General features: G+C 41.4%; 1 protein-coding gene across 1 annotated transcript; it reads right to left on the bottom strand.

Moving 5' to 3' along the window:
• Positions 1-1906: 1906 nt before the first annotated feature.
• Positions 1907-16354, bottom strand: rel (v-rel avian reticuloendotheliosis viral oncogene homolog). The gene is made up of 11 exons (XM_062400964.1): positions 16289-16354; positions 15813-15851; positions 14292-14431; positions 13992-14140; positions 13101-13192; positions 6128-6268; positions 5007-5111; positions 4570-4788; positions 4380-4445; positions 4217-4291; positions 1907-4084 (listed from the first exon to the last, which is right to left on the bottom strand). The coding sequence occupies exons 1-11, from the start codon at positions 16293-16295 to the stop codon at positions 3186-3188; spliced, it is 1932 nt and encodes a 643-aa protein (XP_062256948.1). The 5' UTR covers positions 16296-16354; the 3' UTR covers positions 1907-3185.
• Positions 16355-18398: the final 2044 nt, after the last annotated feature.

The raw sequence follows: 18398 nt of genomic DNA, 5'->3' as shown, positions 1-18398 counted from the left end.
ATCTGAAATTTGCTGCAATAGAGAAGATGAATCAATAGATTCGGGGGAATGTGGGACATCGGGTGATGTGAAACACCCACTGTATCTAGGCAACTGAACACATTTGTGGTCATGTGACTATTATGTTTTCAAGCCCCTCCCATTCCCCCCTTGCCATGAAGGAGAAGTTGGTGCTGGTGCTATGGAAAGTATGTTTTTTCACAAAAATGTGTTTTTTGCATTTAAAATAAATTTTCTTGCTTGGAACTTAATCAACTGTTGTGTTAAAACAAATTGATTCAGGTAGAAAAAATTATATCATACATATTGATGAACTTCCAACATATAAAACCATGTGATTGATGCTAGCTGAAGATAAGCCTGAATTGATAAAAGATGTTGTTTTTCTAAAATTGTGGCTTCGGGGTAAAGTGGGACAAATGCTGTGTGGTAAAGTGGGACAGTGTCTCACTTTACCCCACCATGAAGCACAAGTTTATATTATATTGTTATTATATTATTATATAGGTTTTATTTTCAATGTCATAAACATTGTAGAAAAGCCATCATGCCAAGAAACTACACCAGGACGACAACCTGGAGCCAAACGCCCCTCGCAGAGATGGAGAGTGCAGCCGCTGAGGTCATGCAAGGAAAGAAGTCCTTAAGAAAAGGTGGAAGGGATAGAAATATTGATAAGACAACCCTCAAAAGATTCATAAAGTAAAGACAAAGGGAAAGTAAAATCAGTAGCCTGGGGTGCAGTAGCTGAGGTAAAGAGAATATTCACAGATGAGATGGAGGAGGAGCTTGCCAAACACTTGAAACAACTAGCTGACCAGTTCCATGGCCTTGCTCCAGTTAAGTGCCGTGAACTGGCATTTGAATACGCAGAGAAAATCAATATCCCTGTCCCTACCAATTGGACAGAGAAACAATGTGCAGGTAAGCTGGTGTGTGCAAGAGATCACATGAATCATAATAATCATAAATGTAGCCGGGGTAAAGTGGGACACAAGACCACTTTTTTAAAAACAATCATATTTTCACTGCCCTTTGTCCTGAAGGCATTCTGATCATTTCCATTGCTAGAACACATCCTGAATTAATGGGAAATGTGTAAATTTTACTGATATATCAGTTTAGCTCGCCTAGAGGGGAGCAAATGTAAAAAATATCCCACATTACCCCGCTCTCCCCTAACGTAAAATAGGAGGAACTTAAATCTTACAAACTGAAATAGTTCTCTTTGACAAAAAGGGGGCGTATAACAGTTGCTTAGGATTAATGGAAAAATTGTAATAGTGCCCCCACAAAATCATCCCCCACCACGTTTTTAGGTTGTTATTTTTGTTTAATGTTTAATCTGTACAGAAAGTCAAATTTTTTTATCTTCAGACATGAGTCTTGCTACCTGTGTTGCCTTGCTGCCTTGATCATATGTGTTATTCTGTATCAAAACGTCCAAGAATGCGGCGTCGGCATACGGACAGCGCTGGCTTGGAAGACATCAGCATTTTAGTTTAGCTGTTTTGTAGAAAAAGAGGCAACCAAGGTTTAAGGCTGCTTTACTGTAAATTGATCACTAGCTAAACCCGATTACTTTGCTGTAAGAACCACTTTTATTTCCTTTTTTTTTCTTGCAGTGCAGTTGCTTCCAGCCATATACTACATATCCTACTAACGTGTTCTGCCATGTCCGACAGGTGCAGTGAGGGAAGAAAGTGCAGAATCGTTTTGAAACTATGCTTCAAATGTTCGAGAACCTCACAACAGCTGACAAACAATTCAGATCTGGCCTTTTGCAAAAAAAAAAAATGTCTTGTTTGGACACCTTGTTGTGCATCAGTACATAAATATATATATTGTTGCCCATGCAGTTTTTTTTATACCGTTTGTAAAAATACAAACAAGACATAGAATGATAAAAGATGTGGACAAAGTTTTTATTTATTAAGAAAAGATTCAGTACAAAAAAACAACAAAAAAAGCTAAACTTACAAAGCTGTCAACAAAATAATATCCAAAAGCTTCTGGAAGATATATAAGTCAGAAAGCATGTAGGCTGAGCTGGGCTGATGGTAACAAAGTTTCTCTGCAGGCTTCCACCAGGTTCTCCTCCAACATCAGCCATGTGTCTAGTCACAAAGAACTCCGTCGAACAGTCCCTAAGAGCATCAGTTGAACATTTACAACAATAACAAAAAAAAGGACAAGTTTATCTATAAAACATCTGGTAGAAATACTCTGAGAACTCTGGATAATACATGTGATCACTGGTATGACATAGTCATTACAAGGACAGACACTTCTGAATGTGCTTCCTCCCACTTCCTCAATGGAAATTTCAGTACCTGGCCACTTCTTGAGTGTTTCAGCATAGTTTCTGCATTCACCCTCAACTATGGCTAACATGTATATACAGTGAGCATTTAACAGCTCTGTTAAAGAAATGAATTGAACAGCTGCACACCTTAACTAACATAATATGTATAAATCTCTTAAAAAGAATCAACAAGTAAACCAATGATGATAAGCCATTTTTATGCTGTATTTTCAAAATCCCTAACATTCACTTGCCCCTGTTTTCTTTAGCATCAAACACCAAAGAAAACATTAATTTATATACAGTATGTATACAGTGAAACCAACTTCACCTGAGAGAGACAAAGAAAGAAAGAAAGAAAGAGAGACGCACATTCACCTCTTTAAAAATCTAACTTGCTTCAGTGTATCATTTGATGAGTTCATTATCATCATTACAGTCTTCGGCAGAGGTCATCCACGTGCATGTCTTAGCCTTGCAGAAACCAGGTGAATAAGTGTGAGCTCGGTTTTATGGAGTAATTTGGAGAAAATCACCTGCTTGATGCCAAACCAAGAAATGAATTAGAGGGAATGAATGGTGCAAACCAAGAGGGTTGGGGAAGAACAATATCAGAAGCACAGTTTACACTTTACACAAGCAAAGACCAATGTGATGTTTTTGCCAAAAAGGAATATAGACAGTAATCGGTTGTGCCACCAAGAAACAACAAAACCAGTCGTTGGTTATGAATCCAAATGCCTGCCAATAATTTTGGTCTCATGCCCACAGATGAAATAACCAGTGTCCACTGAGCCTTACCATGCCAAAGTGGGAGAGAGCAACAATTCTGGATTTATAAGGTAAAACAAGATAATATATACGGCATATGTCACTGCCTCTAGTCGCTTTGCCGGGTTGCTTCCATCCAGTCAGCCAATGTTGAAAAGTGATTCTCTGGGGCCATGCTGTTGTTTGAGTAAGGATTCTGCATATTTTTGAAAGCCTGGTTATTGCCACTACCATCGTGTATCACTTGATTCATATTCGTGCCATTGCTCATAGGACGAGGAAGCAAGTTGGTGTAAGTATTTCCTTGGCCCTCCCTTTGGGATTGCATGACTGAGGCATGGGTATCTTGTCCCACGGTCATCTGGGGCTCCTGCTTCAGCTGGAAGCCAGTCTGAGAACTTCCTCCCACAAAGGCCTTCAGCAAATCATCCCCTTGCATGCCGTCAAGGAAGGGGAAAGAGCCAAGCCCTTGGGACCCCCCTCCACCTCCAGGTACTGACCCGATAAATGGGCTCTGGACTGCATTGAAAGTGGGCCACACAGTCTGGAGACCCTGGTTTTGGTTGCCTAGATGATTCTGGGCCTGGCTCTCCGATGCTTGCTCATCCCTTTGGTGCTGCATGTGGAAGAGTGTCTGGGACTCCGACTGGCTCATAACAGAGGACTGTGGGGCTGTTTCCAAGCACTGCAAGTCCCTTACGGAGAGCTGGGGTAGGGCGTTATTCTCACAGCTGTCCATTCTGTGGGAGTAAATAGATCCATGGTTTGGCTGCTGTTGCCTGATAGTAGTAGGACGTAGCAGATTGTTCATGGGAACAGAGGGGTTTATGGTGACCGTGTCCATTGAGAGTGTAGCGCTTTGGTTTGCCCAAGATTGGCTAATTTGTAGATTACGAGCCGTTGATGGCATCATCACATTCTGGGGCCCTGGCTGGTAAGATGGGTTGAACATAGCAGGTTGCTGCTGCATCGTAGATATGGGATGTGTCCTTAGGTACATGCTTGGGTCTGGAAAACAGATAGTGTAATTGTAATAGTGTAGTGTAAAAGTGACATTTAGTGTAATCACAGGCCAGTATCATCCAAACCTGGTTTAAAATGTTGATTCCTATTTGAGGGAAATCAAATTAAAGCAATTACCTTTACGCATTTGACTCATGGTAGTCTGTGACACTGCCTTTGGCCTGTTCAAAGCCAGTCCAGAAAAAGGACCCCCTGAAGGATGAGCAGAAACCTTTGTTACAATAAATTCATGTGTGTTGACGTACAAAGGAAATGCTCATTCATGTGAAATGTCCTTTACCTGACAATCCTGACATCTTCATCAAGTGCTCTCTTCTGCGCTTTTTCTCATTGTAGCCGTAAGGGTCTATAGAAAACCGGAAACATTCACACAAATCAAAAGAAAATCACTGAGAACTGGGTCTGATTGGCTGGCTACCACCATCAGACGCAGCAGTACGGTGATAGTTTGAAAGGCATTTATTGCTCACCTTTGTCATCAGGCAAATATCTGAACTCCATACTCTCGCTGACTTCCTGATCAGAAGGTCTTCGCAACTGCATGTGCACAGTGACCGACTCTGTAATGGAGGTGTCGTAGTAGGAAGGACTCTTGAAGACGATGGCTACCTGGCGATGAACATCAGCCTGGGAGAAGGAGCCTTTAGCCTCCCAGCCGTCAGGGGAGAAGAATCGCACCTCAATGTCATCTGGAGGTAAAGGTGAAGATGGGATGACAGGAATGGGAAACTGAATAAACATGCAAAGAGTTGGGTGCGACAGCTATGAAAAGAAAAATTAATTTATAAAAAAATTGATTGGATGGAGATGAATGAAGAGAAAATAGATCCAAGCTATAAGAAAAATAATGTAAAATGTTTCAACAATAAAAATTCGGATGGATTATACACAGTACTGATAGTTGTACCTTTCTGTACTTTGTCACACAGTAGGAAGATCTCATCTCCTCCTTTGACAGTGCCACTGTTCCTGTTGACCCGACAGATCCTCAGCTCTGCTGTATTTGGGGCCCCTGATGATGCAGGAAAAAGTTATTACCACATATAACACACAAGGGCTGTGAGTGGTCATCAAGACTAGAAATGCACATTTTAAATACATTAATCTTATATATAAGCCACACATGTGAACAGTAATGAAGGATATTAAGTTTAGTTTTATTTAAAACCTTGACAACAAAATCTTCATTGCACATAAACCAGGTAGGATGAACACAAGATTTTTCTAAATTCACTCTGCAACACAGAGTGTTTATAAAAAGCTATGCAAACAAATTCTAACACACAAATAATAAAAAAGTGACATTATAGATATGTTTTAGGAGGCTTCTCGCATGATAACAAATAATTATGTAGTTGCTACAGGGAATTTACATAGGCCATTCCAAACAGGCAGGCACATAATACAAATAATTTTAAAAAATCCATAGGATGATAATGTCAGGATCTGCCTTTGCTAAATCTACTTATGTGCATGTGTGAGCAGCTTAAATGATCAGTATGTGGATCTGCCTCAGTTTAGAAAAAGAAAGCACTGTTAGTTTACAGTTGAGTCACATGTCACATGCGTGTTGTTAGAAGAGGAAGTGCTCCATGGCAACAGTGTAGTTTGAGGGTTAGTGCGTATTAAGAACTTCCCCTTTCTCAATGTGTGTGAGGAACACATCAGTAGATAACTGAGTGCAACACTTGAAACAGTGTACAGAGGATATCTGTATCCTGGACAAACATACACTGAGTCTATGAACATGGCAATACTGCTCCTTGTATGACTCCTTAGTTATTGCATAATAAATATTATTGTCACTGCATTTCAGTTAAAAGGACTCTAGGTTAGTGCCTGGGTGGTTTTAATATTAGCACTTACCTTAATGTCATATCATCATCATGACTATCGACTGAACCATAACATGGACACATCTAACCTTAGGCAGCCTGTTTTCTCGTGTATGGCAATTCCATCACTTGTAATTAACCTAACATTGTTAGCATGAACGCAGTGCATGCAGAGAGAGCTCAACCAACTCACTGTTGTCGTAGATGGGGTTAGTGACGATGGGGTTGAGCGACTGGGTGTAATGCCCATTCTCATCCTGCAGGAAAACCTGGATGCAAAGGCGAACCACGTTCAGGTCGTACTCCTCTGTCTGCAGCAGCTGCTCACGTGGCACTGTTGTCACACACACAGACACACAAACACAAACATGAACATCAATATGAGAATAAAAACACACTGATGCTGACTCAAGTCATATTTACTGACAGAAAAACAAGCAGCAGAGGAGCAAAAGGAGCAAACTGCATCACAAATCAAATTTGAACAATTTTATATATGGTTGACATTTCAGGATATTTTTTTCTAATAACATAAATTAGCAAATTGTAGCCCATAACTACAGCCATCAAATAAATGTGGTGGCACCAAAGTGCTGGTACCCTAACATTCCACCTGTATGTCTGAGGGTCAGGAGTAGTATATAACTTAACTAGGAGCCACTTAAATAATATGAAAATAAATGGAATGAGATGTTTATGGTGTTGAAAACGACAATTGGAAAGTGCAACAAAAGTTTGGGACAGATGAAGCAAATGTTTTTTCAATGTGACTGGGACATTAATTATGTCCTGTTGAAAGTATAATTTGTCATCGCCTTGACCTCCATAAACAGTTTTAAATGTGTCGGTAAGTATGTGTAATTAAGACTTAAAGTAAACGGAAAAGAAGTCAAATAAAAAATCTGCTTCGGTTTATTAATATTTGCTCTCTTCAAAGTCTCTTGCGTGTCAAGATAAATTATCAGCAATTCTCTTGTGCTTCTGTCACATCTGTAGGATGGTGCCATAACCTCAACCTTGAATCAAACTCAGCACGTCATAGAAAGCTTTTTCAAGTGTCCTCGGCCTACATTTTCATCTGCACACACACAAACACACACACACACACAAACACACACACACACACACACACACACACAAACACACACACACACACAGACATAAGAGCGTCACACGTCCCACCCTCAGAGACAACGCACACCTTGCAGGCAGAGCTTTTACTGAGAGACGCCCACACAACGACACACACCAAAGCTTTCACATCTGCCTACTTTCTCTTCCTCCATCTTCTAATTTCTATCTTCTATCTGTCTCTCATGTTGAGGCCATCCCCACCTACAATCTGCCGCTACGGTGACGCTCAGCGATGATACCACAGGGTGGAAAGAAGTGTGAGTGTGTGCACAGCACAGAGGCAACAGATGCGTCTCCTGCATGAGTGACCATGGGGCTCCTGACGTGAGTGAAAGTGGTGAGACATGATCCAGTGTCAAGTCAAATTTCAAGTCTTTGACTTTGTCACAATGTGTTTCTCAGCAGATAACAGACGTTGGTTAATAACACATGTGTATTCCCGACAGAAACACTTCAGTATACAACATAAAGCTGCAGTGTGGTTGCAGACAACATGGAGGGGAACTCCTCATCTTTTGTGAGAGTGTCAGTGCAGACAGCTGTACTGTAGCTTGGTATTTCTCCCGCTCTGTCTCTGCATGCTCTGCTGGCAGCAGCCATCACTCCTCTCAGGGCTCAGTTCCAAGTGAGGCCACAGGTCACGAGTGCAGTTACAAGTCTGTTTGGATTTTGCTTGGTCAGAAGTCAAAAAAGCAAAAAAACAAACACGACTAGAGACGACTCACTGGTCATTTTAGGCTTAACCTCACGTCTCCATGAGCGTTTTAGTGAGAAAGGTTCCAATATAGGACAAAAGCTGTCTGGTGTTGACATGAAGCTATGTTCACAAGCTCTGATAAAACTTTTATAACATTACACAGTCTGTTAAATGTGAAGCTACAGGCAGTGGAATAGAGGCTTAATATTTAGGCGGGTTTTAAACTATTATATTTGATGTGTTACTTCATTACAATATAAGAAAATAAAATGATGTGAGGAGCTGCATCTCTATTTTAAACCAACTCTGTTGAAAGCTGCTCGGCAATGTTCTCACTGACCCAGAGCTCTGCTCTGCTTGTACGACACTGTGTGTCTTGTGTTATTCTCACCTGTGAAGGGGCTACAGATGTGAACAAGCTTCAGGCTATAATCTGGGACAGTGCATCAAATGGTGACATTGTACATGGTCCCTTTCAAATCAAATAAATGAAAATAATTAACTTTCAATGTCATGTAAACACCTTGATTCTGTCTAGATGAGTACCCTTTTTCATGACTCTTTCCCTTTTTTTCCCTGTTTTTCTCCTGGTGTCTCCACCTCCTTAGTCTGTCTGTGTGTGTGTAGCCATGGTTTTGCTCCCTCCCTTCAAGCGACCTGATTGGCTGTCTGTTTGTACACCTGCCTCCCCTCATGCCAGCAGTGTATCTACCGCAGCTCTTCATCCACTTGTCATCAGATCGATGATTCAGCTACTTTAATATCAAGCGCTTCTGGCTGCTCAGAATTGAGACTTCTCTTAACAGGTCATAATACGTATTTCCTTTCTTAGATTCAGTCTGAGGGATTTTTTTTTAACATACTAAATGCTTTGTATTGAATGTGTACGTCCAGTTTATGAAGAGTTTTAGTGTCAATTAATGAAAACAACAACATCAAGTCTTTGAGCTGCATGCGGCTCTGCTCTATTTCAAATTTCTGTTCGGTTTATCGTCTGTAGGAGGCACAGACCCACAAACACACACACACACACACAGTGGAGAAACTGAAGGAGGGAGAAATGAAGACGAGCCCACATATGAGAGCGCAACTGTCGGAGCCAAAAGTGATGGAACCAAGCTGGTCCTAATGTGTGGTGTGTGTTTTTGGAGCCGTGCTGTTGAAAGAGGCAGACACGGGACAGATGCAGAAAAGTGGGCAGCAGGTAACACTATAGTGGTGAGGGAGTGTGCATGGTGGAAAGAACCTGCGGCTCGGTGTCACCGGGCATCAAGGCTGCATGGGAGTGGCTGTGGCAGTGACGGGGACGGTGACGGTGGGGGGCCGGGGGAGAGGGCGAAGTGAGTGGTTAGCATGATTGTGGGGGTAGACTGAGAGTGAGAAAGAAGGGGAGCAGGTGCTTTGCTCCACCACAAACACTGTCTCCACTGCATGACTCACTATTTCACCAACCTTCAGTTTTATTCTGAGGCTGAGGCAAACAATAACTGAATCAAATATAAAAGTTACATCACATGTAGCTACAGAGTGCGGTGGAACATACTGGGGCAGGTCAGTTTCCCTCTGAAATCTGCTTCAACGTGAAATATCTTTAAGGCACAAACGACATGGAGGATGGTGTAAATTTGTGTCTGGCAATGGCAAATAAAAGAGTAAAAGGCAAGTAGATAAACCATGTCCAGCACAGGAATCCATCCCCTCCAGTAATGACCAAAAGAGGAAGAATAAGTGGCAAAAATAACCCCTATCTAAAACAGTGCTCATTAATATTCAACAGCGCCGACCAACCAGCATCCAGCACTGACTTTGAAGTGACCACCGACATCTAAATGACAATAATATGTTTTGTACGGCCTCAAATTAGAATCACAAAGAATTTGAGGCTTGTGGAATCATATTCTGAAATAGCTCAGAAGCCTGTGGTTTTAAATCACTTTGTAAAAACACAAGAAAGGCCAGAAATCTGCTGCTGACATATTTTTTGTGATTTAAATTGATACGTGTGGCTGTGAGGGTTTGATCAATATTGTTCTTACATCAAGAGGCAAAACAATGAGCTTGGTGAGATTTCCAGCTTGTGAAATAATGTTCAGCAACAAAAACGGTTCACAGGTAGCAGCAGCCAGGCATATCTGAATATGGATTTAAAGCTTAAATCACTGGATGATAACATAATTTTTTTTATCTGTCTGTTAGTCAGTGATTTATAAAGCATTAGTGATTCAACATAATGCACTGTATAAACACACTGATAACTTTAATTGTTATGAACTGTTCATCAGGTGAGCCAAGCAATCGTTTACCAGGTGCATTACCACAACATTGTGACATGTGAGGGAGCAGCATCAAAGAATTGTCTACGTCACACACACTATTCAGCTCTGTGTCTTCGACTGCAGGTGATGTGAGCGCTCGACCAATAACCAGTCCTCCACCAACGGTCCTCCACCGCTCTGTAAGGTCCACAGGTCTCTGATATTCTGCAGGCAGCTGCATCGGTGGAGCTCGAACAACACATTACATGCACGAGGAAAGGTTTGTGTGTGTGGGTGTGTAAAGGTGTGGGGTTGAGGTGGGTGTACCATTCTGCACTCACACAGCCACCTGAGCACAGCACAGGAAGCAGCTGAGTTCTGTAGCAGAACTGAGCTGAAGAGAAGGGAGAGTTTGACAAACGTCACATCAACCAGCTGCCCCTAAAACCGTCTGCAGCAATAATCATGCTGCTCTGAGTCTGTGGTTGAGTCACGTCCACCTGCAACCTGACCAATAAGACGACCTGCATTAGATACACAGTGATCAAATGTCACAAATCAGTTTTATATCCATCGTCACAGTACCAAGAGCTCTGTTTCTTGCGCTTTGTATGATTAGTTGTTCTAAAACCACATTCCACTGCGGCACTCGTCTATCAGAGATCTTTTAATACACCCTCTCAACAATTATACGGCTGCTACTGATGGATGTGACAAAACACCAAAGATCTCCATCATGTTTGTCCGATGAATTAGTCAAAGCTCTGGTGACATGTTCACATCCAACAATTATTAAAATAAATAGCTCACATGTTTTTTTCTTCCTTTAATCAGAATCCAATGCATTTTTGTGACAGTGAACCACTCAAAGTCTGTCATTCTAAAACCGCTCTTTTAAGGAATAAAACAGGGCAGGTTTGAAACAGCGATATAAATCTATCCAGTGGTATTTTGGATAAATGTAAATAAGACTTTTGTGAAACTTTTTTCTGTCTCTTTTCAGCCACAAATCCAAACATCTGGCTTTGTAAGACATGTCTAATTGCATGATCCTCGACCACAGGAATCACACAGTAAAAATATCCTCACTGGTCGCAGTAACGACATGACACGCTGCTGTTTCTCAACTTCGACTTCGCAGAAGTTCGAAAACCTAAATTTGCTCTTTTACTCTAGTAATGCCCCAATGCAGGTAAGAGAATAGAGATTAACATGGTGGAGCTCAGTCGATGGAGCAGAAGTCTATAAATGTCATCTATGGGTTTGAGGTACATATCACACGGAACCGTCTGTATCACAGTTTCATTTTTCTTTTTTTAGGTCAGTCTTATATTCTATACGTGTACAGTGCTTGGCCTTATAAGATTTCCCCAGATATCAAGCACAGACAGTAACCCTGTCTGGGGTTTTTTTCCCCACCAAGATCCATGAATTATACTCTGAGAAATCAAAGGTTGATGTCTCATAATGTTAAAGAAAGTAATAATCTGGATCCACACCAGGCACATATACCTCACCAAGTGTTGTGGTAATGTGTCCTCTAGTTGTTGTGTTATCCTGCTACCTAACAGACAGACAAACAAACAAACGCAGACAAAAACATAGCTTCCTTGTTGGAGGAAATAAATCATAAAGTAAGAGCAAATTACCATGAGAAATACATGACATATGGTTTCCAGGTCACTGAGGCCAGCTAGAGCCACTTGAAGCAATTCCCACTTGCAAATCCCCCCAATCCAATCTGAAAACAACTAAATATTTGATATCAGTAATAACTCTAGGATCAATGTTTGAGAGCGAGAGAGAGAAAGTGAAGCTTGCATGTTTGAATAACAACTGGCTGTAGGCCTCCCATTCTCTCCTCAGACCTGCAAGGCACCATACCCTACTTTTATCACCATCTCTGAGGGCTGGGGAACCCCCCACACACCACTTACCCCCCCCCCCCCCCCCCGTTAATGAATCCTGCATTCCCAGCTCTCACGTGACCTCCTGCACTGTGCTGAATTGAGCAACTGTAACCAAGAATGGGGAAGTCAGCTCAACGCCTGTTTGTACACGAGAGCGGCCGTGTGCCTGCATCGGGGACGAGCATAACGCGCAGCGCACAAGAGGAAATGGCTCTGCTGAAGATAGCGCCGCAGCTCGTTTTTTTGACTCAACGTGAGGAAAACTCTTCTCTGCTGCCTGAGAACTGGGTCAACAGGCACAAGAATGAAATTCTCTTGAATTGTTTTGAACCAGTTTGACAGTAACAACAGCCACAGCAGCAGTTCAAGTAATAAACAGAAGTGATGAGAGCAGCAGCAGCACCAGGAATCAGACTTGTCAACTCAATACAGGAACTCTCATTGTTCTGTGCAGTCTGAATAGCATATTATCAGCTGATACTGGCTGATCAGAGACACACTGGTATCATCACACAAAGTGGTTTGGCAGAAATGCAAAAGTTAAAAAAGTGTTTTCTTCATTTTCAAAACATTATTTTGTTTTTGAAAACTTTCATTCATAGTAGAGTAAAACCTCAGTTTCATTATTAAAAGAAGATTAATAAACTGTGTAGTTTCATGTTGTTTTTTTAGAACTCACTAAAACGGGCTCACTTTTCAAAAACAGTTGGTCATAAGCTGTATAAGGCTTTGGAATCAAACACACACGCACACATCACACACACCCTGTCTCAATGACTTCAGAGGACATTACATTGACTTACATTGATTTCATGGAGACTAGATACTACATGCCTAACCCTTAACTTAACCTAACCTAAGCCTAACCCTGACTTAACCTAAATCTAAGACTTGAAATGTTATGATTTATATTCTGGGGACTTACTTTCCATTCTCATATTGTGACTGTGTAAACAGATCCAGGTCCCAACCATATTAATAATAGGAACCTGGACACCCCCCCCCACACATACACACACACGCACACACACACACACTATTCGCTAGCATGCATCAAGTGGGATAGTTCATATAGATTTAATCATTACATGCCATCATGTGTGATATATGCAGAGTCAGAACAAAAATGTCATCACTCTTTCTTGAGTTTATGGAAGTTGAAGGACTCACCGCTGTAGGGGTTAATCCCTCTGGTGATCCTCTGCACGATCGCTTCCTTCACTTCCCTCCTCCTCACACACTGGATGCCCAGATTCTGGAAACTGTCAATAATAACAACACAGTCCTGCCATGAGAAAGTGACACTGTGGTAACAGCCTTGTTATATGTAAATAAAACACATGCTGGCCCCATGGGTGAATGATGTTCAATCTAAAAAAGTGTTGCTGCTATGTACAAAGCTGTGTATTCAAATCAAAGCAATGATGCTTTTAATGTCAACAATCTTGTTGTGTTTATTTTATACTTGTGACTGTGTGAACTCTAGTATAATTCACTGTTTGCACATATAAGGGCTGGAATCCTAAATAAATAAATAATGAACTGAACTGAAATTTAACGCAGCAAAACATCAGGGATGTGCAAATTATACGCACCCTAAAAGATACTGACTCATTCACACACACACACTAACACACACAAACACGTTTTTCTCTCCGGGTGATGTCACTTGGGGAATTCCCATATTGCTATCCTCATCACAGACATGGTTTAACAAATATGCTTCCTGTGTGTGTGTGTGTGTGTGTGTGTGTGTGGGTGGGTCTGAATGCGAATATTTGCTGAATGAGTTTCTTCTTCTGTATCTGAGAGCTCTCTTATTTACATTGGGTGACTTCCGGAGCAGTCAAGTGAAACACAAAATACTGCTGACAGAGAGCAAATAATTATGTTGCGGTGAGTGTGTGTGTTAGACAGAGAGAGAGTGTGTCGACTTATGCCAATCAGAGCACTTTACTTAAGACGGAGAGTGAGGGATGACGACAGTGACAGTGAAGTGAGTAAACACTGTGCATGACAGGGTTGCTGTTGGATGGAGACGACTGTGGGAGGAGAACTCACACAATCACTCTGCGGTCGGGACCGAACTCGGCCTCGTAGAATCCGTCTTTGCAGTCCTTCCCAACCAGGTCATGGGGATGCGGCCGATACGGCTCGTTCTTCGTCACCAGGTAAACACGCACCTTACCTTTGCCAGAGTAATTCAGGATCTATAGATAGAGAGGAGGAGGTTGCTGTTACAGTTATTATACTGATACAAATGAAATGCTCTTGTAAAGAAAGACACTTAGATGTGAAAAAAAAGCCCAAAATGATGTATATGTGAATCTTTGCAGCTGAGGAAGGGTTGAGCAGGCTGACCTGCAGGCTGGGGTAGGTCCTGTTGTTGTCGGAACAATTCTCTCCGGGGATGCTGCCAGCTGAGCGACCCTCACACTTGTACCTGAAGCGCATCCCCCGCTGCCGGGGCTGCTCGAAGATCTGGACCGCCGGCTCAGCCACTGCACAGCACAGATGAAGAAAGGAGGCAGTGAAGAGGAGGGGAAAGAGATGATGGATGGATGGATGGATGGAGGGAGGGGGTGGCAGAGGTATAGATGGATGGAGGGCGGAATAGATGGATGGATGGATGAAGGGAAGGATGATTGGATGAATGGATGGATGGATGGATAACCAGACATCCCATGGGACATAACTCTCTACTTTTTGTGAGTGGTTAGTGTGAGGAAAGTAAGTTTATAGTCAAATCTACTTTCACACAATATAATTCAGAGGATTTAGTGATTTCAAATTATTAGATTCCGGTCAACAAAACATGAACAAACATGGCTGCCACACCGATTTAGTTAATTTAATGATAGTTCCATGCTCCTGGTGTTGTATAAACCTTTCTCACTGTCTCACTGGAAACCATCAGGAATATTATTGGTGGGACCTGTGCTTCTCTGACTGTAACGATACAATGTCGGCTGTGAAAAAGGTGAGGACGGTGTCTTATGACCAGTCTTTAGGAAGTCAGACTGAAAAAACAAGAGCTGTTTAGTGTTGGTATTTTCAGGAAACAGACACTGGTTAAAGCTCTTTCTCGCCAGCTTTTACTTCCTCTTTTCTTTTTAGGCACAACTGGGCGATGGTGCCTAAAATCCTGTGTAATTACCTGTATCTGTGTATTCACAGATACATACAAAATGGTCTGGTTCAGTAATACTAAGCATTGATTCATTGACATGAAATCATGAAAACTTTGGTCGAGAGCCGAGAGGTTTCAGATCCAACATTAGAGTCAACTAAAAGTCTATCTTGAGAGTTATGCATCTCACAGACATCCTGAAACAACATTATATATGAAGTCTAATGAAATTAGTTCATCAGTACTTGGTCCCTTTCACATGAATCTTGATGCCCCACATGATGTCTGCACAAGAGAGGAACTAAAACCGATCCAGAAAGTGTGTCTGTTTTGGGCGTTTCCAACAACTCAGCTACACTAACACACGGTTCTGAAGATGCGTCAGGCACAACAACAGTGCGACACTCACACGCAGATGTCAAGTAGGCTAGGATGAAACAAGTCCAGTTACATTTCTGACATGATTAAGAAATGTAGGTTTGGCAAAAGAAAAACTAAGTGGCATGGCCAATATCCTGCCCGTCCTGCCTTCCTCATTTTGCCGCCACATTAGCAAACACAGAACTGAAAGATGACACACAGACACGTACACGGGTCGAAAAAACTAAAAGACATAACAAATTGGGGAAGTGAAATGACACTGCAAGACATTCTGTGACTGTTTTTAGGGTCAGTTAAGTTTTGACTTGTGCAGATGGGCAGCTAAAATCCTAATTTTGACACAAGAGGTATTAAAAAGAAAACTTCCTTACTCATGTGTGGGTCGTCCCCTAGCATGGAGGGCATAAGAACTGAGGAGGAGAACAAATCACACAATTATATTTATATATACATGCAAAACCACAGGGAGTAATAGTGACGGTGTAACAGAATACAAGCATATTTCACGCACACACTCACACTCTGTAGTGCTTCTAAAGCCATTTAATCCTGCTGAAGCTGTGATTACTGACACTGATTCCACTGACACTGTCAGTCATTGCAGAAATGAGGAAGTTGTGTTGTTCATCAGACTTAGTGTCACACACGGTTTAAGTTCAGAAATCAAACACTGTTCTTCTACTCAAAGGCTTCACATATGAGTATAAACTCAGTCACACTGGAGTCAGCAGTGAACATCACACATGTGATTATTGCTCTTTATTCAATTATGTCCTGACATCTCACACAGCACGACGAGTAGTATTAGTATTATTACTATTAGGTAAATCAAGGTTTTGCCACTCACCATTCATGATGGACACACTCACTCACTCTCAGTGATCGTCTGGTAGAGGAGTCCGAGCTGAATGAGTGACAGGAGAGAGAGAGAAAAGTCATATTTGTTAGAGCTGCGGGAATCCCCCCCTGGACCCGCCCCGTCATCTGAACAGACCAATCAGAGGCCGCATTACTCACAGAGGCGGGGATAAAGAGAAATACACACACATACTTTTTAATCTCTTGTCTACTATGTTTTGTATTTAAAAAAGACAATCTACATCAATAAACATTAATGCAAATCTAAGCTGCAGATAGATTTAGTACTGCAGGGAAGTTTACATGCTTAAAACCTGTAAACATTAACATGTGAACCTTTACAATAACATATTAAACATGTTATTGAATGTTTAAAATACGTGTGTACATAGTTCTATAGTGACCAATCACAGAGCTAATCGTGTGGTTTATGAAAACAAAAATCCTACCTGGTGATCTTTGAGTCGTTCTAATCGAAGGTTTGATGCCCATTTGCTTTTTTACCTGAATTACTTTGTGGAAATTGTTACGAAGACCCAGGGGCAATTAGCTATTAGCCTTATCCCTGCAGAGAGGTTGATGAGAAGACACCAGACAAGCAGCTGGAACCAACGGCCAGGTAAACACACTGTAGCTCAGGGCCAGGCACAGACATTTTGAGAGAAAGGCACTCACTGTGATTATCTTTTAATCACACATGTATTTAGGTATACCCATACACACATTAAGGGCTGTGTTATGATTCACATTTTTTTTTTTTTTACAAAAGGTCTCACCTAAAGGGAACTAGTATAAGAGGCCAAAGGGGAGGTGCTTGAGCAGCACCAGGGTCTGTCGATTCACATGCTTGCTGCACTGGAAACAGAGGAAAAAAGCTCATAGGCTTCTTTGTTTTATCTGGGCTTTTAAGAAACACTGGACACAAACAGGAATAAGCTTCCTTCTATAAATCTCTTCAAGCCTCTTCCTCTCCATCACTGTTGTCCTATTGAGGAGAGGGTCGAGCAACTGCAGAGCGCAGCCAATATAGGTGTGAATAGATAGTTTTGATCCTGTTGATTAAACACACGTTCTGTTGGTGTTTCACAACTAAATCCTTCTCTGTGAGTGATCATATCGACCTGAACTACAGGAAGACTTGTATTGGCTGAAACCTGACTTTCTGAAATAACAGCAGCTAAAGTCAATGTAGGTATTTTCCCACTGGTCTATATGGAGTAAAAGTACTGCAAAGATAAATAAAAACACAGTAAAAATAATTCAAATATGCACAAGAAATTGTTGTGCATTATTGTTGTGTATGTGCAACAGTGTCTTCTTACACAGAGACAGGGGCTGCCCACATAAAAGGTGCCGTTACAAATGTGAGTAGAGAGGTGGATGACGTCTGCAGGATTCTGACTATAGACTGGATTATACATCTTGAGAAATAAACTCACAGCACTGAAACTTCAACTTAGATCATAAAAAAGACTTTACTTCAATAACTAAATTCTGCAGGATCAAACTTAATTTTGTATGCAAATCTCAAAATGTATGTAAAACATGAATTGATAAAGAAATGACCGAATACATGCTTCTCTGGGATAAGATTAAAAAATGTCTCAACAGCAGGAGCAGGCATCCTTTGTGTTGCTCCCTTTATTGTGAAGAACGGAGCTTCACAAACTTTTCCAGATCTGACCTCAAAGTAAAATTGCCAGACACACAGACCACCAGTAAAGAAATTTGGGCGAGGTTGCATACAAAAAAAAAATCATCACCATCTACGTGCACATGTTGCAATGTTTCCTGTGTTGCTTTAAACTGAGCTGCTGCAACTGATGCTGTTGCTGATCTGTCAACATCTCCTCAGGGGTCATGTGGGGACAAAACAAAGATGGCCGGTTACACATTTTTCCTCTGCATGGTATGTTTTAGTTGAATTTTTGAATATTATTTTTTAATTTAGATTTAAAATATGCTAGTTTATTTTGTTAATAAATTGCCTGTAATTTCTGCAGATCATTTTGCGACCCTACCATCATGACCTCATTAACACCAGTTAAAGAAACATGTCCCAAAATTGTAGGATCTGTAGCGCCCTCTGGTGGCTAAAT

This window comes from Platichthys flesus, chromosome 12, assembly GCF_949316205.1.
Source record: "Platichthys flesus chromosome 12, fPlaFle2.1, whole genome shotgun sequence".
Classification (NCBI taxonomy): Eukaryota; Metazoa; Chordata; class Actinopteri; order Pleuronectiformes; family Pleuronectidae; genus Platichthys; species Platichthys flesus.
This window is presented reverse-complemented; position numbering and strand designations above follow the sequence as displayed.

What these genes read in the sequence shown, in the direction of transcription:
- rel (XM_062400964.1), bottom strand. An exon ending in AGGGGACGACCCACACATGA is followed by an intron (nt 14,432 to 15,812) that starts GTAAGGAAGTTT and finishes TGTGCTGTGCAG; the next exon opens with TGGCTGAGCCGGCGGTCCAG. An exon ending in GTGTGACAAAGTACAGAAAG is followed by an intron (nt 4,789 to 5,006) that starts GTACAACTATCA and finishes CTTTACCTCCAG; the next exon opens with ATGACATTGAGGTGCGATTC.